General features: G+C 39.2%; 1 protein-coding gene across 2 annotated transcripts in view; it reads right to left on the reverse strand.

Annotated features, from left to right (window-relative positions):
* Positions 1-526: 526 nt before the first annotated feature.
* tmem104 (transmembrane protein 104) overlaps positions 527-26,994 on the reverse strand; it is a 44,274-nt gene continuing 17,806 nt past the window's right edge. For both annotated transcript variants that reach the window (XM_060892546.1, XM_060892545.1), the window contains exons 9-10: positions 15,024-15,117; positions 527-3,391 (exon numbers count right to left, since the gene is read on the reverse strand). In XM_060892546.1, the coding sequence (XP_060748529.1) occupies positions 2,625-3,391; positions 15,024-15,117 (861 nt within the window). In that variant the 3' untranslated portion in view covers positions 527-2,624. The remainder of the gene's footprint in view (positions 3,392-15,023; positions 15,118-26,994) is intronic.

The raw sequence follows: 26,994 nt of genomic DNA on the forward strand, positions 1-26,994 counted from the left end.
ATATGAAATATATATTAATTAGATAGTGACAGATTAAAGAGCAATAGATAGACATTAGGCAGCTGTATTAGAGATTAGATCAATATTAGCAAGAGGAACAGCTAATCTATTAGATTAAGATCTAGATTAGACAGAATAAATATATATATCTTGACTAGATCAATGTTTTAGACAGATATAGATTAGATAGATTAATTAAGACACAGATTTCCTAGAGATAGAGAGAGCGATATATAACATTGATAGATTAGACAGATATTGATAGATAATTAGACATTCTTCACTATTTAAGTACTTGCATGGAATGAAAAAAAAAGTTTAAAAATAAATAGAAAACATATTTAAAAAAAGGTATAAAACAATAAAATAAAAGCAGGGGATGGGTGTGTTTGAGACACTGCACATTTCAGTGATGCAGCATAATGCGAAGTACATTCAAGATGAAAACCTTAGTGATCTTTTTTGATCTCTGTAAAAGTCTGTTAAATAAAGCGAGGATGCACAGAATCAGCACACGAAGCACAGGTCAAAAGAAGAAATTTAGATGTTTATTTAGAAGACACACTGATTGTCAGTTACATGAAGCAGGTTACATGCAGGATACGTGACAGGGTTTACACGACACGACGACACATCTTCCTCATAAAGAACAGAAGGGGTACAAAACCCTGGGGAAAAAGGCACATTTTTATTCACTTCAATCATTTATTCACCACACGTCTGTAAATAAACTTCATTTATTAATTAAATATTGACTTAGATTTGAGCATTTGAGTTAGAAGCTGCAATCACTTTTTATTGCACTCCAAATCTCCACCTGAAAGTCCACGATCAGGACGGTGATATTAAAACACAGGTCAGCCTCCTGCTTCTGCCTCACTGTAAGAGCTGAATTGTGCAAGGACGAATAAAAAGAATCATCTTCAACTGAATTCATATGAGCTGAACGCAACAGGTGTAAATCCTGAGCAGGTTACAGCAGTCTCGCACTTGAGGCTGCTGAACAGGCTTCTTCTGCTTGTCTTTAAGCAGGCGAGCACTCTCACAGAGAGCAGCAGTCATTATACAGTAACAAACATGTTCCCGATGATCAGAGCATCGAGCGCTGATGAAGAAAACGCAGGAAAGACAGCGATGTAGCAAGATAGTGATGTGTTAACAGCTACGACACAATTACACACAAGTTCAGTAACTGCTGGAATCCTGAGGGACCACTTCCACTGTCGGTCAAACCTTTAGGGGTTGGAATGTGTTAAAAAAAGTTAAAGGCTAACTATTTGATTTCAGGAAACGCTCTGCTGTGCTTCTTTAGTGCTGACTGATTACTTTTAATCCAACTGCTCTCAGACTGATACCGCTTTAATCTATCCCTGTCTCTTAGGCAGTTCTTAGTTGGGTTTGAGGAGAGCTGGAAAACATTAATAATAAAAAATGAATAAATAAATAAAAATAAAACATACTCCCAAACATTTGAGGACTAGTGAACATGGAGGAGATGCTAATGACGATGCGAGACAAGATTAAAAAGTCATATATATATGGATTTGAAATATATTTAAGCAAGCAGTATGATAAGTAACTCACACAGTGGACATGGAGACATAAAGTGCAGGTTTCCTTTTATATAAACATCTGTCCCAGTGCTCTATGCATGACTAAACCCAAACACAGGAAATCAGAAAGCCCAGGTTGTGTTATAGGTAAGTGAAACCAGAGTGAGTGTGCAAGCATCTCTGCTTGAGTGTGCTTGAGGAGTTGAGACTGAACTGCAGCTCTCTGTAAACCCTTCACCGGTGAGGACAACTGAGGACACCCAGGTTCTGAAATGCTGAAAATGGAAGCCATGAAAGAGTAATTATCCCTGATTTGCTTTGCTCCTACTACAGCTCTCGGCCCACACTAAGGTGCATGTGGCTGTTTTGTTTGGTTTAAAAAAAAGGAGGGAGAGAGAGAGAGAGAGAGAGAGAGAGAGAGAGAAAGGAAGGGAGCGAGGGATGAAGGGAAAAGCGAGAGAGAGAGAAAGGAAGGAAGGGAAAAGCGAGAGAGAGAGAAAGGAAGGAAGGGAAAAGCGAGAGAGAGAGAAAGGAAGGAAGGGAAAAGCGAGAGAGAGAGAAAGGAAGGAAGGGAAGAGAGAGAGAGAGAGAAAGGAAGGAAGGGAAGAGAGAGAGAGAGAGAGAGAGAGAGAGAGAGAGCGAGAGAGAGAGAGCGAGAGCGAGAGAGAGAGAGAGAGAGAGAGAGAGAGAGCTCCGGGTCTAAGGATTACCATTCTAAAAAGGGGGAAAAACATTATACAAACAACATCTTGTTTGTAATTGCTAGCAAAAAAACTAACCTAAATGAACTCAAAAGGAACAAAATGTTAAAAATAAACAGGCAAAAAAAATAGTGTTGACTGACTGAGGTTTGTTAATTTGATTGTTACAGTACAAACTGTCACTTAAATGAATGTCTTAAGCAAATTAAAGCTAAAAATTAACCTACAGTCAAAAAAGATTTCTTTTTTTAACCAAAAGTATCGTTCTCATGTCAACTGTGTAACTGAGTGAATGAAACCATCAAACCTTACAGAATAAAACAAAATGTATGTTGAAACTAGTGAAAGTTTTATACAGTAAACTGCATGCTTAGATCTTGTTTTCTGCTGTCAGTATGATATTAGCTGTGACAAACATCAGGCAGGAAGTCGCCCAAATCACCACAAACACAACCCAGAACGTGTGTCGGAATGGAGACCTGTGTTTATTCTCCACCTCTCTTCCAAACACAGGCTCCAGGTGGCGCCGACTAAAGAAGACCAGGGCAGCAGGAATGATGTATTGAATGCCTGTGCCTGCGTAGGCTCCAGTGATGCCCACGAGAGCTTCTAGATCATGAGTACAAAATGCCACTATGATGGGTGGCACCAAAGTAATCAAGGGAAACACAACGCGGTCCACCACCCATGGGTAGGTGCCTCCGTCTCGGTGGAAGAGCGTCTTCCAGTTGTTGCGCAGCGTGACCGCGATTATAGGAAAGTTCGTGCTGATTGTAAAGACAGGGAACAGTCCTAAAAAGTAGCGGAGGGCGGCCACGCCCAGCACGTCACAGTTATCGGTGAAGTTTAGTGTGTACATGTCTCGCAGCAGCGAGCTGTCGAAGCAGAAGATGGCTGTGAAAGAAAGCAGACTGTAGAATGCCAGGATGAGTACGTAGTCCACGGTTAGCAGCGCAGTCACCCTCCGTTTGTCTGAGATAGGCGTGATCAGAGAGGGCAGCGAGTGCTGGCACATGAAGGAGTACACACACACGCCAAATAGGTTGGGAACTCCACTAAGCTGCGCCACCTTAGGATTGCCTTCTCTGTGGCCCTTTGAGATGCGAATCAGCGCCAGGATTATCATCATGGTGAAAGCTGAAAGATAAACAGATCAAAAAGCGGTTATTAGTTAAAAGAACACCTGTAACTCTGCTCATTCTTGCAATCAGATAATCAAGCAGCAGCACTTGTGCCATGCAGATACAGGTCAAGAGCTTAGGAGCTTCAGTTAATGATCAAACATCAGAAAAAGTGATCTCGAGGAGTTTGTTCCCAATCTAGCTATCAGATTCCTGTTTTGAGCTGATGAGAGTAGAACCCAACAAAGTCACCTACTTGTTATAAACACAATCTGCCTTAAAATCCAAAGTGTTCTATGTCGCGAGATGCTTTTCTGCACATCATGAATGTATAGAGTGGTTACTATAGCCATCCTGTCAGCTCAAACCAGTGTGGACACTGTCCTCTAATCAACAAGGCATCTCCACATCAGGACATCAGCTCACAGGTTTTTTGTTTGTAGCCCCATACTGTAAAGATTGTTGTGTGTAAAAATCCCAGATCAGCAGTTTCCCCGTGACTGACTGCATCGTTTTCAACTCTGTGCAGCTACCTACAAGATTGCAGGTGGTCAGTGAGTGGATCGCTTTTTAAAATATAGCAAGAGATTAGTACGGGATTACTCTGAATACACGCCTGTGTTATCATACGTTATTATCCACACCTACTACATTAGACGCCTGTAAAGCACAAGTCCAGGAATCACGCTGTGCTTCTAAGTGAAGTGTAACTTTAGAGAGATGTATTTAGATCCCATTCTTAAACTTTTTGATGCTGTAAACTTTATTGAAATTCAATTCAAAATTATACTAGAAGAACAATGCAAATGCTGTCTGTTCACTGCTTTGTAATGAATGTGTTCATTCTCCAGATGGTACGTTGGACACGCTGAACTGTTGAAACATTGAAAGGGGATGATGCTCCATTCAGAACCAGGAACTAAAGAAAGTAAAGCTGTAAGCTTGTGAAAACCTGCTGCTTCAGTCTAAACCAGAATTAATCACATGGTCTGTGTGAAGCCCCTGTACAATTTGGGACTAATAAATAAACACACTGATACAATCTTGAGTGTAAAATATTATTTTAGGTTCCTATTTTCCTCTGTAATGTTTGTTTAGAAGGTCATTCACTGTAAGGTTTGTTACAATTGTGTATATTAAATTGGTTACGATGGAGTTAAAAAAAACTAGGGCTTGGCATGTTAACGTGTTGTTACGTTAATGCCCGAATTAATTAAAACTGACAAATTTTATCGTGCGTTAACAGTTCTTTTTAAAATAAATAAATAAATAAAATTATATATATATGTATATATATATATTTTTTTTTTTTTAAGTCAGCTGATCAGAAAATATTTTAACTGCTATGTAGAGAGAATAATGCTGAAAAAAAAACACCTTATTTGTTTTACCAAATGTTATTGCACTTCTGTTCACATAACAGTACTTTTAAAAGTTCATTACTGAATATTGTGCATAATGCGATTAATCGGAATTAAATCCCAGAAAAATCATGTGAATAATCACGCTAAACATTTTTTGCTTTGCCCAGCACTATTAAAAACATAAGTGATTTCTGGATCATCTGCCCTGGACCAGTTTGCATCAGTTCGAGGCGACAGCATTTTTTACGTGGAAGCAAAGCGATCCAGACGAGCCTGTACTCAGAATCGGCTACGGCATATCAGGGGACGAAGTGAGTGTAAAACAAAGAGAGGATTGTTTGCTTCGTAAGATCTTCAATTTGAAGAGAATTCCTCAGGACGGCTCGCCATCTGAACACTCCTACTAGCCCTGCTCGAAGTATTTGTGAGTACAGTTTGACCGAGCTGATTGAAAGCAATTCATGCACCAACGAGTTGTGGCCATTCAAATGTACTCTTCTAAAGACTACGTTTGTTTTTGGTTTTTTTAACCTATAATATTTGATATCTGGCTCTCTTGATTATGTAACTGATATTTGCAGGGTGTATTGCACTAAATTAGGTGATTGGGTTCAAATGAATCAGTTCAAGAGTCATCTGGGTGCAAGCGAGTCTGTTGTACAATCATCCAGGGGAAAATTAGTCTATTAAATCCCTAATGTGACTAATTCAGTGGTAGTTGGAATTTACAGATGCTATTTCTGGTGTTATATTTAATCCCCACTCTAGTTTGGGGTTGCCTACAGTATATTGCTCTTGAGCTGGGCCCAGCATGTAAGGTATTGTGATTCAGTAAAGACAAGTTTCCTTTGAGTTATTTTAATAATCTGAATTAAACTTTTTTCCCCCTTCTACATTAACTACATTGTTGATTGATTACACTTGCCTGCGTGGTGTTAATGTTATAAATAAATGGCCAAGTTCAAACAAAAAAGACATATTTCTGACTTGTTGCTGATGTGATACTGACCGACTGTATAAATGATTGTACAGCTCAACTGTTATTTCTAAGATACAATCTAGTTGTTGATCCCTTTCCTCAAAAGCACAGCGTTGCTCAGCAGTGGACATCCACCACATAAATTAAGCACTAAAGCCCACCCAATCCTAGTGTCCAGCAGTGAGCAGAAAGGCCACGTATAATCGATAGGAATTAATGCATCATCGGTGACTTCCAGGGTCCTTGAATCTCTAAGGAACACTAAAGCAGGCTTGGCATTCGTGTTACAGCGTGTTGAGTGCAGGCTTTTCACCTCTCACTGCTCAATCACACCATTACAGGGGGAATTAGACACAGCCCTCCTCCTCCATCGCACCCTTGCTTCTTTAGGATGCATGATGCATCTCCCACCTTGCCAGGAAGGGGACAAATTCTCTTGCCCTTGGACCAAATCTCTCGCAATGCATTTGGGCTCAATCAGCAAGAACAAAGCGTCACTGTTCTAAGGAAAAATTAATTGGAATGGAGGCTAGTGTAAGGACAGTCTGTGTAGAGTCGAAGGTCCAGGTTTCACCGGTCAGAAGAGAAGTCTTCCCACTAGTCAATAAATAAATCAGGAGCAGTGCGTTAGGGCTGTGACAGTTTAATGCATGCCATGGGAATAAAATGAACATTCCAATTACGAGGACAAAATGTACTCCGACAAAAAAATGAGAGCAATGTGAACCGTGTTACAGCATGATGGTGAGCCTCCTGAGCAAGAAAGCGTAGAAATAAATGGGGAGCCAGTCAACCAGCTTTTTCCAAGAAACAGGCAAATGCCAGTGTCCTCATTCGAATTACAAGAAACACTAACAATTAATAACGAGCATAAAAATAAAAAAAAATGCAGCAGCAGTAAGAACAATGTGCACAGAAAAATATATATATATTCTATAGATCCTGGACTTCATAATTTTTTTTTTAACCACCAAAAAGCAATTATATCCTCATCTATTCACAGATGACATTTAACAGCACAATAAAATCTAAGATATAAACAAGACAAACATGTTGTGTACAAATCAGTGAAATAATATTATTGGGGGGCACGGTGGCTTAGTGGTTAGCACGTTCACCTCATACCTCCAGGGTCGGGGTTCGATTCCCGCCTGTTCTCCCCGTGCCTTGGGGTTTCCTCCTGGTACTCCGGTTTCCTCCCCCGGCCCAAAGACATGCATGGTAGGTTGATTGGCATCTCTGGAAAATCGTCCCTAGTGTGTGAATGCGTGAGTGAATGAGAGTGTGTGTGCCCTGCGATGGGTTGGCACTCCGTCCAGGGTGTATCCTGCCTTGATGCCCGATGACGCCTGAGATAGGCACAGGCTCCCCGTGACCCGAGGTAGTTCGGATAAGCGGTAGAAAATTAATGAATGATGAAATAATATTATTAAAGTAAACTAAAATGTAAACGATTAATGTAATAATTACAATGATTATTGTACATGTAGTCATATATTGGCACTAGTCTCCTTTTAAATGTTAACTCCAATACTTAAAATCTCAACTATTTATACGTTATTTATTTTTTTGTGCACAGAAAAAAAGGAAACAGATGCCATGTCAGGTTTTTATTGCACTTGTTTTTATAGTCCGTGTACTAGACCCACAGCGGCAGAAACTACAAGCAGGCCATTCAAAAATTATTTTAAAAAAAACAAACAATGAAAATTTAAATCTTTGCATACTCGGACAGTGAAAACAATGCACATAGTTCACCTTATCTTGAGTAGCCGATTTATCTTGCACAGGGTCGCAGTTGTTCCTGAACCAATCTCGGTAATGTGTGGTGCAAGACAGGAGTGTTCAACATGAATAACCTTCTGCTGCTGAAGTAACGTTTGAACTTAATTCAATGAGGCCGATGCTGAATACTAGCTATCGTGTTTGGCAGTTATATCAGGAAGCAGACATACAGGTTCTACAATAATTGATAAGTATGAAAGAGGGCATATATCCTATCCTATCATTGCAAATTTGCAGAAAGAAGCATCACATTTGCACAGCGTGAAAGGCAAACAATGGCATGAGTGCAGTGTACATGGTGACGTTCTGGGCATTGGGACCAACCTCTAAACGACCTATACAGAGATGAAATGTTTTCTAGCTGGCACTGGAGGTGTTGTCATATTGGCAGAAGGTAATTATGCACTGTCCGAGTTGGTGAAGGCATGTGACACCATGAAGAAAGATGCATAAAATGTCCTTCTGATGGTTCACTCTCATGAAAGAAACTGCTGGGTGGTACGGTTGTTAGGACGGGATTCTTCTTTCATGACTTTAGTAGATAATTAACTTGGAGTGGTGCATGCAGTGTACTTTTAGTAAAAACTAAACTTTTGTACATTACATTCACATTTATTATCACAGGATATAAAACATCCTTAAGATGACACTCAAGTGACCAATAAAGCTAAGCTCAGAATATGCAAGTAATAAATTCACTGGTGTGTACAGTACGAATGTGTTGCTCAGCACTGAGCTCAGTTTTAGAGGCTGCTGTCAGAAGAAAGCCATGTACTAACAAAAGGCTAAGCAGGGCATTGTTTTCTATTTTAATAGGTTTGTTGTCCGAGCATCTAACAGCACATACTGTAACAAAACCCAGGCACCACTGAGACCCATTCTTCCTATATTTCCAGTGACAGACTAAAGAGCTTCAGTCACAGGCTCAAGGGCATGTTTAATACAAATACTTCTGACATGCCATTCCGCCATGAGAGTCCACTGTACAGATGCTCAACCTTCACCGCTAAGGCCTCATCGGTTTTAACTGAAATGTGATTCTGTCTACGAACATGCTGCCAAGCGATTCATCACGCAGCCAGCATTCCCCTCCTTCGCCAGCTTGTTGACAAGCAAAGAAAATGCCACTGGTGTTTATGTTTTCACGTCTTATTCATCTTGATATGTTTGTATCTGACACCGCAGGTGACCAGGTTTGAACCGTTAACCCTGAGTAGGGGTGGGAGGGGAAAAAAAACTAAAAAATTTCGATTCACCAAACTACCGCGATTCTTTTTAAAACGAATTTGAGATCGATTTGTTTAGCTCAGAATCGATATATATTTAATTATTTTACTTTTCCAGAGAGGTGGTGGGAAGACGTTACCGCTTTTATTCCTACAGAAGGCGAAACGTATTTTGTTGTTGTCTGTATTGGACGACGTCGTATCCGTTTTAAGCTGGCGTGAGAAAGCAAAACCATGGCAGAGGCAGGGGAGCTAACCTCTTTGAGAATTATTTCTGCAGCTTCACGTTTTAAATCACAAGTGTGGAAACACTGGATTTTACACACTGCCAGGAAGAGCCATGAGACATGACTAAAACGGTATGCAAACTCTGCCATACAGTGATAGGATATTGTGGCAATACGACCAACTTGAGTGCCCACCTTGCTCGACACCAACCCGAGCTGAATTTCGGGCTGAACGCCAAACAACCTGCAGCATCTCAACAAACTCTGGATGTGACATTGTGTAAATTACCATGCACTTCGGAGAAGGCAAAACGCATCACAGAGTCGATTGCTCTTTTTATCTGCAAAGACATTCGACCTTATAGCGTTGTGGAAAATGCAGGTTTTCGAAATATGATCCATACTTTGGAGCCGAGGTACGTTATTCCATCGAGGAGACTTTTCGCAGACACAGTCGTGCCTAAAATCTATGACGAGGTTGCATCAGAAGTAAAAAAATGTTTAAGCAAAGCTCAACGAGTCGCACTTAGCTGTGATGCCTGGACATCGCGAGGTACAGAGTCCTATGGAACCCTGACAGCCAATCACATTACAGATGACTGGTATTTGTCTTCTCACGTGCTCCAAACCAGAGCCTTTCATGAGAGTCGGGTTTTCTCTACCGCTGGGGACATTGTGACTGCACAGAGAAGCAGCCTCACCACAGAGCATGTTGACCAGCTCTTGTTTTTGCAGAAGAATCTTAACATTCCCAAGCATTAGTTAAGTTTTTAGCACATTTTAGTTGCAGTCTAGGTTTAAAATTTAAATAAATCTAGATCAATTTTAAATAAATTGTTCCGGAGCTTTTTTATTTATTGGAACAGTTTAACAGCACTTTTATTTTATTTAGTATTGTTTTTAGTTATTTTGTTACACATTTAAATATTATATTCAAGTTTTTGGTACTTGAAAGTTTTATGGTTCAAGGTTCTTTATGCACTATGTATGTGTATGCTTCTGAAATAAAAATTCAGAAAGATGTGATGCATTGTTTTTGTTAACTCATATATAGTCTCTTTAAGGGTATGATCAAGTATTTGCCATTGTCTAATCTTTATTAAGCAAACAAAAATCACAATTTAAACAATGAATCGCAATAGCTACAGAATCGCAATATGTATTGAATTGGCACAAAAGTATCGGGATAGTATTGAATCGCCAGATTAGTGAATCGTCCCAGCCCTAACCCTGAGTGCTATGTAATCTGTAGCCCTCAGGAACACAACCAGAAGCATTTTTATTTAATGCAAAATGAGCAAAATTAATTGTTTGAAATGCACTGCAAATGATTGCAAAATACAATTAATGCAGTCATGGAAAGCAACTAGTATTGTTTTGTATTAGGTTTTCTACTGTATATAGATTGTATGCAGCTGAATTGCAACAGAAACAGAAAGTCTGTAGCTGAGGAGGTCCTGGGAAATGTGCAGGCAGGCAGAAGTGAGCTTTTCTGCCCAAAGGGATTTGGCAGCTGTTTCACACTTCAGTATTCCTCCATCTTAATGAGCAGTGCCACTGAGCTCTAGTGGGGGACGTGAGAAGTGTTAGAAGATGCATTTTGTCATTCCCCATTACTTAGGCTGAAAATCATATAGGAACTGAGTTGGTGTTGACATCCATCCATCCATCGGCCAGCCATTTCCATCAAATGATGTTTTTTTTACTACCAATGTATAAGACTTTTTCCAGTCGATGCCATTTGACGGTCATAAAACAGCCACATTTCTAGAATGGGTTTTGCGATTGGTGAATATTTTAGCAGTTCTGTGGAGCTTTGTTCAAACTTTCATTCAGAAATGTATTTTCAGTTCATGTGCAGTTATCTTTTTAGATAATGTTATCTTTGAAAGAATTGCTTTGCTTTGCTCAGGAGACTGTTAAAATATATATACACACTCAACAACCCCGGTAATCTTTGTCTTTAAAAACAATACACTACATAGAGACTTAGTTATATAATTGCGATGATAGCTTTAGAACTGCCAACAGTGTTACACTCCATCCATGAGCACTTGATAACTTCAACAAGACAGACTTCATGTTACAGCTGGAATGAATTTCCTGATTAGGTAATTGCACTTTTTTGACCGCCAAAAGATGTCAAAAGTCACACTATCTGGGGTCACCCAGATGAGGATGGGTTCCTAGAGTCTGCTTCCTGTCAAGGTTTCCTCCTAATATCGTCTCAGGGAGTTTTTCCTCACCTCCATCACCTCTGGCTTGCTCTTTATGGATAAATGTAGACGTTTATAAATGTCCAATTTCTAACCTAAATTGAATAATCTGCTTGAGTGAGCAATCAAAGTTGAAATCAAAACTGAAATTAAAGTTAGGCATCTGTATTAAATGAAAGAAGAAGAAAAAACTTCACAGCTTCAACACTGCAGCTAGTTACAAAGCTGTTCTTCTGAGAGAGAATCCATCCACTGGAGTTACTTTCCGGGTAGTTTGTTATTCTGAAAGCTGGACTAGCCCAAGGAGGAAACAATGCTGAAGAGCAAAAACATTTCTCTTCAGTACTCGGGGCAGACAAGTGCAGTACTCGAAGAAAACTGGCCTCAAGGAAAACATATTGGATAATTTTATTCAGAGTTGCCCATTAAAATACAGCTATAAGTTATATTGACTCTCACTGCTGGACTCAGCAGAATTATAGACAAATATGTAACTTCTTTCACAAGAATCGTGTCACCTGAGCGCTCTATGAACAGAAAAGTTTAATTAGGACCATCATCACTGTGTGTATTTATTTTGGAACATTTTACATTGCCAATCCAGAAAGCAAGAAATCGACATTTCCACCACAATCTCCACACGCTGCTATAACAGACTTGTGATATGAATTTCACCGATTTAACTACAATCAGTTTACTGAGCCTCCTGCATGTACGCAACAGTAAAAGTAATAAAATAATTTCAGAAGAAAAACACCATCTAATCTCCTCAGGAAGCAGGACGACCTGATTAATCCTCATCTAGTAATTCGGATCCTTTCTCCAGTTGCATCACATACAGTAATATCAATTAAGACCCCTCCCTCGTTCCCTAATGTGTCACTGCTGCAGGTGAGAGCTGGTCATCATCCTCTTTACACAGCACTGAAAGGAAGGACAATCCATGACCATTGAAACTTAGAATCTGATTAAAGAATTGCTCCTTCCAGAGTGGACAGAAATGGTTGTGTTTGTGTAAGAGGTTCCAGGCTTTACAACCCCCCAGAGGATTAAAAAAAAAAAAGGAGTACAGCAAACTGCAGTGTAACTGCTAGCATGTAGAAGGATGTTTTCTCCACTCAGTTGTAGATGAGGTCATGACACTATGGCAGGGCCAACAGTAAGCGGTACAAAGGCTAAAACGCAGAAAGCTCCCCTGATGTTCACACAGCTTACAGAGTCTTATCTGACACACAAACATGACCATCCATGGTGTTTTTCATAGAGCATTATGGGTGACTGGAGATACACACAAGGGGGTCTGGGCTCCGTCCTGCTGTCTGCTGTGAATAATGACTAAGCGCACAGAGGATCATAGAAGAAAAGATTCACTCAGTCAGACTCTAAGGTGGCTAAAGATACCATCCAGGATATGAGCACACAAGTACTAGCAAAGCTTGGGCTTAGAAAGGCAGGTAGATTCCAAAATTAATTAATTAAATAAATAAAAATCTGAATAAATAAAACCATCGCTGTCAAACTTATTTTATATTGTATGACATGGAATGTGATGATACAGGTGAATAATCATGTAAAGTGGAATTACTGTTGCCACGCCAAGGTCGATTACTTTTCAATAAGGAATACAGCAAGTCTGGCAACCAAGCAAATATATTGTAAATGCCATTTTGCACATACAAGTGTTTAGCTAGTAAAAAAGCACACAACGCCACCCAGTGGATCTTAATGTAAAGAATGCTATCGTTTTTATAAATATTACCCGGCCCCAAACACAAGAATGATGTTCGAGACACATAAAAATATTTAGGCTCCCCCGTACCTCTCGGGCAAAAATCTACTCGCTGTAACTTAAAATAATTTCACTCACACTATGTTACCAGGTAACTTGCTGATACCTGGAGGAGATCAATATTTTATCAGCATTAATGAGCCAAGTTTAGCTGCATAACCAATAATAAAGAGGTGAAGGAGACTGAAGCTGGCTAGCAATCTCCTGAGCAATCCAGAATCTGTCCTCTTGCTGTAGGGCGTATGAGACGTTCTTGGAGAATGAGAAAATTCGATTTTGGGCAACTGCTCTGCAGTAATAGTTCTTTCAAAAGTGATCTAAGCGGTAAGAAAATGCACACAGCTCCAGGTCTGTGTTAAAGCTGGAATTGTAAAACATGGAACCGCTCACATGTATTATCACTGCTAGAGGGGCTTGTAGAGATAGCACATATATTCATATAAAGGAAAAAAATCTTGGTTCAACAGCATAAACATAGAGAAGGAAATTAAACTGTGTTGTACGTGGGGGTCATTCATTTCTGTGTTCTCTGAAGCCTGCATTTCTTTTCTAAAACTGTAAATGTTCTCTGAATAATTATAGAAATAGCAATGAAACAATTAAGCTATTTTAATGAAACTGTGATCTATAATTAAGAATTTATTTGGCAAGGACCATTTTTCCCCCAGAAGGGTATAACAACCCCACTGTGGGACTTTTCAATTCACCTAATTAGCAGCTATGCATGCATAAATGTAATAAAGCCCATGGTAATTAGCCATCTCATCTCAAATTGATCTTTATGTACATCCGAACAGATGCATAAACATTTAGTTACTAGGCAACGCTGCATGAACGTCTGCTCTTGGACTCTAGGATCTGGTTAAAGTGTTGTCTGAACCCTCAGAGTTATGACAGCTACTTTATTCCTCCCTGGTTCTCGTTCCCCTAGAGGTCTATAGCCTGGCGATCCATCCCGGGAAGCAGCACAGCGCGTGTCAATGGTGCGGTTGAGAAATGAAGCACTATTGCAGCAGCCATTTTGAATCATTAGCCATCGTGTCACTGAGGGCTGCTGTTGTGACATGCTGAATCAATCATAGGCAGAGGCCAAGTAGGGAGGCACAACCAGAAGTGGAGGAAGAATAATGCAAAAATGAGTATCAAACGAACATCGCCTCTGATTATTTGAATCAGTGTTTAATGGTCGGATGTATATGTGCTTGTGGGGGAGCTGTAATTCACTGCTGTTGAGCTTTTAATGATGTACAGTTACATGCAATCACCAAGTCAGTGACAGCTCACTTCTTAAAAATATGCTATATGGACAAAAAGTTTGACACCAGACCGGTCACACCCATGTGATTGTTAAACATCTCATTCAAGATTTAGTGCTTCTTTACTGTTATAATAACCTCCGCTTTTCTGGAAATGCTTTCAACTACTGAAGTATCGATGTGGAGACCGCACGCAAGAGCATTAGTCAGATTACAGGATGATTTGCAAGGAGGCTTTCGAATTCATCCCAGGTGTTCAGTAAGGTCACTAGAGTTCTTCCACACAAGCCATGTCTTCATAGACCTCACATTGTGTACAGGGAATGAAATTGTAACGCAATAGCAAACAAGGACATCGTATACAATTGCGTGCTTCTAGTTTTGGGGAAGACACACTTATGGATGTGATGGGCAGGTTTTCACATGTACAACTCAACTTACAAAGCAGGAACACAAATAGTGTGTGTGTATAAATTAAAAGAACAATGGCTTATATACACTAGTTAACAAACCTTAAAACTATAAACTTAAAAAAAAAAAAAAATATATATAGAATTGTCACAGCTTATTCTTACTCTTAACGCTCACAAAGGGGGAAAAACAGGTAGGGAAAAAAATATATAATCACCCATACATTCACAAATCTCGTTTAACAGGTTGTCCTTACATAAGTGGGGCAATAGGGTGAGAATATATGAACTGTTCCTTTTCAATTTTAAAATGTATTGTGAAGACCATTACAAGGTAATGCATTTTTATTGTACACTTTATGAGTAAATTAACACTGTCTCTTTGTGAGAACTTACCTATCCATCTCATTAGTGAGGTGAGGATCTGAAGGTATTTGGTCTTTTGTGCATTGAAGAATGTGAAAGGACCCAACAGTAGAACGAAGACTGCCTGTGACGAGACAAAGAACACCACAAAGATACAGTCAGGTTTCCTCCTTGTTATTTTGTTCAAGCTCTTATACAAGACACATAATAAAACTGTTCAGTTAATAAACATATTCTTATTGAATCATATAAATAATATCTATATATAATAAACATAATGTAATATCTAATATCTCAAATTGAAACTAGAAATTATCGGAAAACGCATTTCCATAGAAATTTGAGCTGAAAGGTGGGGAAGGGAGGAAAAAATAAATAAAATTCAATCGTTTGTCCACTAAAACGCTATCCCAGCTTAGGTACAGTGTTCACATACTCATCACGTAGGACCACAAGCCAGACAGACAAAATACAACAACACACTAAAAGATAGACTTTAATAATTATGATTATTTAATCATATCTTCTCTTCTTCAGACATTTCAGATGTCAGGGAAGGTCTTTTGATGTTAAATGCAAAAGAAAGCTGGTCAGTCACTGAATAAATGGGAAAAGAGATGGACAACAGGACTATACAGGACTATGGAATCAGATATTGGTGATCTCAAACTGAAATAGGCTACAATTCTACAAATTACTGCCCTTTATTTAGCAGCTTAACAAAAGTACTCTGAATAACAAAATAGTGAAGATAATATAATCCGTTACTGAAATTTTCACAAAATTATATTTCTTGCAATTCCTTTTTTTTGGGATTGTGGTGGCACAGGATGAACAGGTCAGTCCAAACCTCATCATCAGCCAGACACTAACTGTGAGATATAAATAATCAGTCCTGGGCATGAGCCGGGGTCCAGTGACATGTGTCTAATACAGCTCTACCAAGAGCCGACCAGAAGACATCCTTTTACACAAGGTACACAAACCATCTTAACTGGCACGTCTCAACAGGCTCGCTGAGATTACATAACTCAACACATCATGGAGTGAAAGCCCAGTAACACTGAGGATTCATTTCCACCACTTTCGTTCTTTCAGTCAGTACCCACAGCTTGTCCCCACAAAGTGAGGACTGAGGTGCAAACTTGGAGCTTTGTACAATTTATAAAATAAATACAAAAATAATATCGTAATTTCAATGTCACTCATCTCTAAATGAGCAGAGTCTAATTCAGCGCTATATATGTGCCACTTCTATAACACACAAATTTGATGTTGATGTGATGTCATCTGACTTGTCACATGCATTTGCCAATTCAAGGGCCTGCCAGAAAACTACGGAAACGTGAGCCGTTTCAAAATCTACTGGGAGGGAGGATGGAGGGAGAGAGAGAGATAAAGAGAGATGAGCTAGACTGTTTGTGAGGCATGCCACCGACTCTCATGACATTAACACCTGTGCTGGGGTACGACAGGAAGTAGGGCTGGCATGAAGAACATAAAGGGACTGCAGAACAGCAACACAGAAGGGTCAAGAAAGAGGGAGGGAGAAGCAAAGAGAGAGGGAGGAGAGTTATACAACAGCAAGTCTTCCATCTTTTATCTCGTGAGCCAGTAGAATTCTGTCAACATTCCAACCATGTGAGGATTAAAGCTTGAGAATGACTGACTTCAGCTTTTTAACCTGCAGATCTGATTTAAATGCATTTTTTCCCCCTCAATATCCCTCTGGACCATTCCAATAAACTCTTCATTACACGCTCTATCCTGTGCTGCTGCACACACCCTTTGTATAATGTTTTCTTTTAGTGAAAATGCTTATGTTTCAGACTATATTTAAAATACAGCCATAGTTAAAAGCAGGGCTTGCATATCCCCCTCCTCTCCAATGAACCAGAAGATTGCTACACTCCTGTAGAGATGTGCTCTGGATGGATCTGAGCATTTCCCTTTTTATGATAATGACCGTGCTAAACATCAGCCATTTTATGCCTCAATATCAGATAACAGTTCATATATGGCTGAAGCCGCTGCGGTTGTGCGGCAGAGTGATATGCGTTAACAGGCAAGAGAGAGAAGAGAAACTGCAAAGGTCACCAGTCTAGTAAGGAACCTGACATTGACTCCTTATTGAACTTCTACAGACAAGTTTCAATTAAAATCAAAGTATGCTTGAGCCTTAAAGTACAAAAAAAGGTGGTGTATTTACTTTTCAAAAGAAACAGACTTAATCAGATCAGTGCTACACAAGTCTAGGAGAACAACCTCAGCAGACTGACATGTCCATGATCTCCTCTACTCACACGGCGTGGTGTGACCTAGTTTCACCGACTTCAACCTCTCTCTCACACACACAGCGCCATCATTACACAAGGATGTGTGTGTGTCTTATGAGCACCAAAGTTCAGTATTTACATGTGACCCTCCTCCACCAGACGGCCCGTTCCTAATGAGATCCCAAACCGCTGCAAGGACTGAAGCACCAGACTACTTCCATCTTGACATGCAGAAAACGCTAAAAATATCATATGGGATGATATAAATTCTGTGTCGCAATGCTCTCTGGATTGCTCTTCAACTTCATGTTTAATATCTCTATCTATAGGCAATAAGCTGAACGATAAACAGATGTTAGATAGCAACTGTAACTAAGGACACGATTATTTTCATGTGTTGTAGAAAGCAGTTGTGTTCTATGCTGTGTTTGGTTACAGTCTTTAAACAGAAAATGTTCTATTGTAAATTAAAAACAGCAAAACGGTGTCCTGTAATTGGGTTTTAGTTCATCAGCTTAATAAAATTATTAACAATGGCTCAATCTTATATGGTCCAGTCCTGGACTGCATAATACTACAGTATAAGAATAATTGGGTTATAATGATTGGCACTGCTGTGTTGATTAAATTCAGTCATTCTGCTTTAAATGATTGTAATGATCCAGTACAATTGGATTCAAGTGCACAGTTACTACATTATTCACAAAATAAGTGGAAGACGCACCTGAGACAAGATTTCCAGTGTGATCCGTTTCAGGTGATCACATGGGTTAACAGAGCCATACAATCTTGGATACTTAGTATTTAAGTATATTAATAATTAACAAACTTATAATTATACCTAGGGGTTTCATCTTATCCACAATTGATTCTGCTTGTTTAATCAGTTCATCTGAGTGTCCAATCAATCATCAAGTGTGCCTCCAATGTGGCTGTAATAAAAATAGTCTGTACTAAATAGTACCCAAGGTTAGAATAAATGTGCTTTAAATGTGTAGTATGATGAAGCGAGTATCACATAAGGTACCTGCATGGTCTACTATTTCAGGTAGATTTTTAATTTGTGGATCCGTGGCCACTTTATCAGCTAATATTGCCCACACAGGAGTTTTGTTAATGTTTCCTTTGCCAATTTCAACCTGCAGATGTTGGTAATGATGTCCATGTGTCTAGTGTTTGTAGAGTACATTTTAATGAGGTGTGAATAAAACAAGTAAACAAAGTATATGAAAAGAAAGTTAAATGAACTGATACAGTAGAAAATGATATAAGAAACAATGAAGAAAAGCTGAACAAAAGTATGCACTAAAAGCATCTAACCTTTTTGTGAAGAAAAAGGACAAAGTATTCAGGGGCACAGCATCAAACTTACAAAATCCTGCATACTAACCTAGATATGTTGGTACTGACAAACCTGCGTACTAGCCTGCTTACATACGCTAAATCAAGTGTGTAAATGCTTTCAGTGCCTATCAATAAGTTATCACAGTTCTGGCACAAATGACACAAAACTGAACTCTTAATTTATTTAATTTAATAACAAATGCCATCTATCATTAGAGAGGTAACCTGTGAGGTAATAATGAGTCTGTACCAGAAGCAGAGCAGGCATGCTGTTTTTAACAGGGTCGGTCAGTGGTGTTTTGATGCCACCTCCACACTAGGCTTAGAACAGTATGGACTTTGCCAACAGGTCCAGTTAAAAAGAAATTGTTGCCGAGAGTCTGACCTTTGCCTGCTGGTCTATATCAAGAGTAAAGCTATGCCAGGTACTTTAAAATGCAGCCCGTGTCCCCATATTGATAGGAGCAGATATTACATCAGTACAGCTTGTGGGAGGAGTGAGAGATGTGTTCTAGAACAGAAGAAATTCAAATATGTGTGGAATCAATCGCAAATCTTTCAAAATGTGAAAGTATCTCTAGGATTCAGAACTATGCATTAATGTGTAGGTGTGTGTAAAGACATGTGAAACCTAAAGAGACACCAAGTTTCTTTCTATATAGAGCATGTGGTGGAAGGCCTTAATCCATCCAAAAAAAAAAAAAAATGGGAGTTACATGAGTGGGTGCAATCTATTCAATCCCACAATCCTATATCTTTGGTTATAGCTTTTACAACAGACAAGGCAAAAAAAAACTCAACTTCCAAATGTAAAGGTGAAATTTGCCAAAAGTCTAAACCACCTGCAGAGTAAAGCAAGAGCAAAGTGCTTGATGGTTTCATTTTTCTGGCCAAACAGCTGATGATGGCACATGGGCACACAGCCCAAAAAGATATTTAACCCTCCCAGTACGGGGCAAGTTATACTGCATGTGGCCTTGCTAATAACAGCTATCATCGTGTGAGGGCATCGGACAAGCCTGTAGAACCCAGTAAAGATGTTCTGTAACTGTGATTAGCAGTAATTAAACGAATCAGCATCACATCACAGGTTTCTTATCATTTATAAACTGTGTGTTATAATCGCCTGAGCAATTGCTGGTGATTTTGACCCAGAATGTGGTTTCCAATATAGTAGTTTAAAGGTGGGGTCTCCGTTGTTTGAAAGCCAATGTTGACATTTTAAATCACCAAAACAAACAAGCCCCTAACCCAAATGGGTCCCACCCCTGTTTTGATAGCTCTGCCCTACACATACACCAGACAAATATAACCCAAGTATAACCCAGACAAGTATTACGGTGGAGTAATATACTCAATATACTCAACTTAATAAACTCAATGAGTAATACTATGGTAATACAAATGTGTTTTTGTAGTACTGTGTGTTGTACCGTGAAAGGTTTATCTCCGTTAAACGCGGAAGATGTTCAGTTCTCTCCAGCGCTGGAAAGCTGATCCTACATCAACACGGGTCCTGATTCTTGCCTTATCATAAGCCTTTCTTCGCTTTCTTTCTTTTTATCCGCCATGTCAATGTTAAAACCACTTTCTGCTAATGTCAGACATGTGCACTAAACACACTCTCTGCCCATATTGACAAGACACGCCCCTTTCTGCTCATTGGCTACACTTTAGTTTTGTTTTTGTTTTGTTTGTCGGCCCGACTCAGTTTTCTGAAGCATTTCTCAATCAATGTAGACCCCAACTTTAATCATGTCTGCATGATATTCAGAGATGTTTACACTGATTATGACATATCACCAGATATGCCTGTCTTTAAATATTTGTACTGAGGCCTCTGCAGTGAAATTGCTATATTATACTACTACGAGTTATCACTTAAAAAAAAATCTACAAACGACTACAAACAGGTCTGACAAAAAAAAAAAGCTATTAAGTCAAAACAAAATCATCCAATCAGTCATACAAACCATGTAAAAAAGATGGAATAGAGAAAATCTATGTATATATGAGGAAAAAACAGCTGCCACAGAGCATTGTTAGGAATTATTAGCCACTAATTTTCACTAATTTGGCTCAGTTCATGCCAAAGTCCAAGTGTGAGTCATGCAGATGCATGGATGAGTAAAAAAGGAAATATACGCTTCTGTTCTGGAAGGTGGAAGCGCTCAGTTAGCAGAATTCCCAGCCAAGGTCCTTAATCCCAGTCCTAGATCTGATCTATGGAGTGTGGATACGAGTTAATGTAAAACATCAAACACATGTCTTTCTGACTGGAAACCATGACGAAACCAGACAGGGGCGTGAGAAAGACCAGACTTCAGACAGCTCACTGGCCCTGTCAGCATAGGCAGTAAGTTAAATCTGACAGAAAGTTCATCTGGATGCTGAGCTCGTCTCGTACGGACCGAGCACTCTCTCTGGACCCTGAGGCATTAGCTGGTAGTTCAACACAAATCACTGAGAAAGAAAAGGCACACTTTTGATTTCTTTCTAAAAATTACAGCAGACTTTCCCCAGAGGTATATAATAAACACACTGAGATAATAAACTTCGTCATTTTATTTTAAATGCATTTTTAACTATATTAAACAGAATCTCATTAGCTGGAGTTAACCACGTTTTGGTGGATCTCTTCTTTTAATCATCCTTTCATGCTCTACAATCGGAACAAGCTCAATGCAGTTATTGCGTGTGGTATGAACAAAGGATGTTATTCAAGTAACTTCTTTTAGCACTAGTTAGACTAGAAATATTCTTAGTTTATGTGCAGCAGTATAATATAAACTACACTAAATATTCTATTTCTACGAGCTTCTCGACCTTTTACGCCTCACAGCCTGCACCACAGAACTTTACAAGTCTACGACAACCTGCTACTTTTGTAACACAATCCTTTTTATGAAAAGATAGGACGGTGTATGAGACCATATCAGTATCAAATCACTACCAGAACAGAAGAAAAAAGAGAAGAAGATGAAGAGGATGGAGTAGATTATGGAGATGAAGAAGGGCTTGAACTCTTGAGCCAGTATTAACCCAAAGCACCAATGTGAAGATGAGCTCCACGCATATTATACCTCAATGCTTTAAAATGAGTATGCAACAAAAACCGCAAAAATACAAAATACTGAAAAAGAATAACGGAGAGGAAGTCCTCTGGATCAGAAATAATCATTTAAGGATGCATTTGTTTGTATGATAGCTCTATTTGTGTACACAAAACCCAATTGAAAAGTTTTAACTCCTGTTTACTCTGTTAAACTAGGTCTTATTATTAATTCACAATCGGGCTCAGGTTGGAACCGGTAGGAAATTTCTCCATGTGTCGTCTTTGACAGCACAATGTGTCAAACATCATCACGCTCCTATTTTGGGCATAAAAGTAGCCTGAATGCGGTGTGTCAAACAGAACCCGGCAGCCAGCCGGTGAAGAACAAGAGGAAGGAAGCGCGTGAGAAAGGAAACAAACTGAATAAAGTGTGAAAGAATCCAATATTATAGTATTAGAGGAAAGTGTATTCAGGAGTGATGGGATTTCAGCTTTTTCTTGCTGAACTGATAACGTATTTATTTGTTGTCTAATCTGTCAGGGAAGCTTGTGAATGATACATGACTGACTGTGATGGATGATAGAGAACAGCTGAAGATATTTATTGTTGTGTGTTTGGGCTCGTGGCTAAAACTATCTGTTTTTTACTTGCTGGAGCTCAAGATTAGAGAAAAGAAAACACTGTAATCACAGCAGCTTCTCTGATGTAGATAAATGTAAAGGTTACTAAACAACGTCAAACACCGCCTGCGTTTTCACTATTTATACGGATGTCTCCTGTGTGTTGTGCAGACTGGGACGTAGCCTTGAATGTATATGAACTGCACTTGCAGCTGTGAGATTATTCTGCATAGCCAATAAGGACAAGCAGTATAACTCATGCTATGAAGCTTTCCAAGCCAGTTTTCTACAGTACAACAGTGTAAGAAATTCCAAAAGCAGACATTCAGCAGCTTTAAAACTATATTCTTGTAAATCCTGAGTCAAGTTAAACCAGAACACTTCCAACTATTTCATCAAAACGGTCAAATATCCTGAATACCCATTAATGACCCGAAGTGAAAATTCTATTGCTTTTTAAAAATAGAAATCACTCTTAATTAGCAAAAGCAGCAAGGAGACAGCAACATTTAAGCTCCATTTAACTAAAATACACTGAGGAAATATTTGGCTGCTTTCCTGCAATAATAGTCTCATTTACTTCATTATAACTGGTGAGTACATAAAACTAAAGGATTATTCCATCTGTATAATTACTGTAATATTCTCTGAGGAAATTGGACGTCTGTAGTTTATGGCTAATGCTGTATCAGAAATGTATTCAGCAGTTAGTTCCGGGTCACTGATTAGATTGGACGAGTCGTTTGCGTTACCCACCTGCCACAGAACATCCTCATATTTAGTACGACTCTTATGAGGCGTGAAATCACTGCTTAAGCAGAGCATGCTAAAACATGAATAACGATACATGTCAGTCCAACAAACAAGAAACAAATCCAGAAATTCACCATTAAGTCAAGATTTTCTATATATCGAAATACTGGAATAGTAAAATGTAGATTCTATACAGTTACGTATAGAAATGTGAATTCCGTTTCATTTACCAAAAGCCACTGGGTGACGTTTAACTGCATTATTTTAGACGATAAACAGTTCTAACATTTTCAGCAAAAGGTAGCAAGAAAAAAACGTAGCAAGGCATGCTATGGGAGTATTATAGCAAGTTGTGAATAAGTTCTTGCAAAGAATGAGAAGTTTGAGTTTCTATGAGCTGAATGGTTTGAACTTGTTACAACAGCATTCACAGAGGCCCTCTTATGACTCCACGAAACAGAAGTGTGACTCTCAGGAGTGTTTTCCTAGTGCAAATATCATCCTGTAGCACAGGCAAATGAGAAAAGTGTAGTGCAGCACCGACAGTAAAACCCAGCAGGTCAGCTTGGACGGAGTGACTTATGCGTTGCTGGACGTTTGAGTCAGCTGAAGCTCAGACGTATGCCTCGTATACACGCGTGTCTATTTATAATTGCTGCAGGGCCGATAAATCTGTGTGGAAAACGCTCTCTGAGGTGCAAAAGCTGAGGACTTCATTAGACTCCTGTTCATGGGTCAGCAGCTCTCCATTAAAGGGCCCCTATAAAGAACAGGTTTTTATGAGAAAAACATTCTTCTATTAGGAGTAATTTAATACCTGATGAAAGCATCAGTAACTAGGCTAGAAATCACAGGTGTATTATTGTACTTTCTAAATCAGGAATGGCTGTTAAAGAGCTGCGACTTTTATCTTTGTAGTTTCACCTCATGTTCGCGGAGCCACTCGCCTGAAAGTCACGTAATTTCCTGTCAGCAAAAGCACCAGCAACACCTTATGCTTCATCAACTTGAATAAAACCACAGGGGTGGAAACGAAGACAGAGAGGAAAAACATCTTGCAATAAAATTTACTGGAGCGATTTTGCAAACAGGCAAAGAGTTCAATATGCATTTTGCCCCAATTATATTTGCCTACATTCTCTCAGTCTAAATTCACGCTTGATGGCTTGCTTAATCTGCTAAAACCTAAGAAAAAAAAAAATTCTGCTTCAATATTTATTCAGTTTAAATTAGAAATTAGATAGCAAGACCTTTTTATGACTGTGTAGGTTGAAAAAGAAAACCTTTTAAAAATAAAGAACGATTCCTATGCCTTTACACTGAAGAAGAAAAGCCAGACACTGAATTTGAACATTATATTCAAAATCTGTCACAGACAATTAGTGTTGATTCAGCAGCGTTTGCACGCAGGCAACACAACGCCACTATTGCTTCTTATTTGCTGTGACTAATGACTGTAGACACAGAAGCATGTGACCTACTAAAGAGGAATGAACATTAAAATGACCCAAAATACCCACTTATAAAAGCCAAAGAAAAATCTGTGTTGAACAAATGCTTATTATAAATGTACTAAATCTTAACACTAAAATAAATCCCTATATAAACATATACCATACATGAATGAATCATATGAATGAATACACTGTCTCGCTTCAAACGATCAAAACTTTCACTAACAAGTGGCATGACACCAGCATGCAGTTAATCATTTACTTATATCTTTATCTTTTTCATTTATTTTCTTAACAGTTGAGCTGCTCTAGTGATGTTACACATTATTTATTGGACATTTTAGGGACAAGGACCAATTCTAAAGGCAAAAGTCTTGAGATTCCAAATTCATCAACAACCACATTGAAGGGTCATACACGAATAAAACAACCTGGCTAGATTGTTTATTTTAGACTTATAAGAACAATTGTAGGGAGCCTACAACCCTTGTTGTAAGCCACTGACTGCCGTCAGTGTTAAAAACAGCCCACAAGCTACTTTAAAAGGAAAAGGAACATTGTACCAACATTAAAAGGTTGTTTCTTGTTTTTTTTGTTCCCCTGGTTTAAACACTTGGCGTCAATAATGGACTCCTGACCATTACTTTTTCCACACTAACAACCTGAATAGCTCTTAGCTTTGTCCCTGTAAAGGTTGTATGTTTAAACCAAACACACACTACGTACCAAAGAGAATTTAGATTTCAGAGAAGGCTCTTCTGATAAATCCAAACTTTGAGTGTGCATGCATCAACATTCCTAATCTTCTAAAGAAATGAAAAACAAAACTGTAGAAGAATCAGACTCACAGAATGATCAGACCATCAGAGAAATCCAATGGAATCAGATACGATGTGATTAATGAGGTTATAAAGACATTTTAGAAAATCATTATTAACTGAACAATCCCATATTTTCAACAGTGCTTTGTGAATACAGCAGCGTTTAACCCAGTCAATTCAGTTAAAAGATACTGTGATAGGAGTAATAAAATATTAGACAGCCTGTGATCGATAACTCCATAATCTTACCTCATCTGGACATCCCTGGTTTAAAGGTTGCTTAAAGCTGCAGAGATCAGTACTATTCTTTGAATTTGGGGAATAAAACCCAGGGGAGGAAAAAAGCATCTGTAAAACAATGTTCCTGCATAACTGAGTCACCCTGTCCAGCCTGTAATGCTTATTCACAGTAATTCACATTCAGAGCCAGCAGCACAGGGACTGCGGGAATTTTCATACACATGCGTCATACACCACATCAGACGCATCGCGATTTCAGGCATGAAAGAAGTCCAATTACAAGGTGACAGGCAAGAGAAGGCAACTAATTTAAGGAGAGTGAGAGATTGACTCTAGTCTAATACTATAATAAAACAAACAGGGACAAGAAAGCGTCTAATAAAACACCATAATAAAAACAGAGACCACAAAGCACTTTTCTATAAGTTGTGTCGGCCAATTGCTTTAAACGTACGACAGAGAATGGGGGAAAAAAGGGGGCGGAGAGAGAGAGCAAGAGAGAGAGGTGGGCAGAGAGAGAGAGGTGGAGGGAAAGAGAGAGAGAAGTGGAGGGAGAGGGAGAGAGAGAGAGAGAAGTGGAGGGAGAGGGAGAGAGAAGTGGAGGGAGAGAGAGAGAGAGAGAGAGAGAGAGAGAGAGAGAGAGAGAGAGAGAGAGAGGTGGAGGGAGAGGGAGAGAGAGGTGGAGGGAGAGGGAGGTGGAGAGAGGTGGAGGGAGAGGGGTAAAGGAAGAGGGAGAGAGAGGTGGAGGGAGAGAGAGGTGGAGGGAGGTGGAGAGAGAGAGAGAGAGAGAGGAGGAGGGAGAGGGAGAGAGAGGTGGGCAGAGAGTGAGTGAGAGAACAAAATTTTTTTCAAATCTCTAAAGATAACAAATGACAATAATTGCTCCTCATTGTGGAGTTTTTAAATCGGAACCTAATAGCAGTATGAATGTAATGATACACACAATTAATTTACTTGACAATTCATTGCATCATCTTCCCCTCTTCTCAATACACCTATTCACAATTAATACTGTGTTTTAGTTTCACACACAGGCATGAAGAAAATGTAACTGGATACATTCTCAGTAATATCAATAATCTTCAAGTTCATATCTCCAAAGAGACCCACGATGTTCTGACAAAATGTGAAATCCCAGGTCTACTAGCCAAAGCGCTCAGCGTTTCGGGTCAGATTGATGAAATGAAATGCACGGCAAAGACCGCAGACAGAGCCGAGAACACACTTGCCAACGATTGCTGAGAGAAAATAACTCCAACTTCAAATTCAAATTGAACTTCATGTTTGAAGGCTGTCGAGCATCATTACAGCTGATGTCCAGCCAGAGGACACACTGACATCACTGCATGAAGACTTGAGTTTATAAAATATGAAAGAATAAATCAGCTGAGGGGGACCTTTTAGAAATATGCCCCACATCAGTGCGTAATTGAAAAC

This window comes from Tachysurus vachellii, chromosome 18, assembly GCF_030014155.1.
Source record: "Tachysurus vachellii isolate PV-2020 chromosome 18, HZAU_Pvac_v1, whole genome shotgun sequence".
Taxonomy (NCBI): domain Eukaryota; kingdom Metazoa; phylum Chordata; class Actinopteri; order Siluriformes; family Bagridae; genus Tachysurus; species Tachysurus vachellii.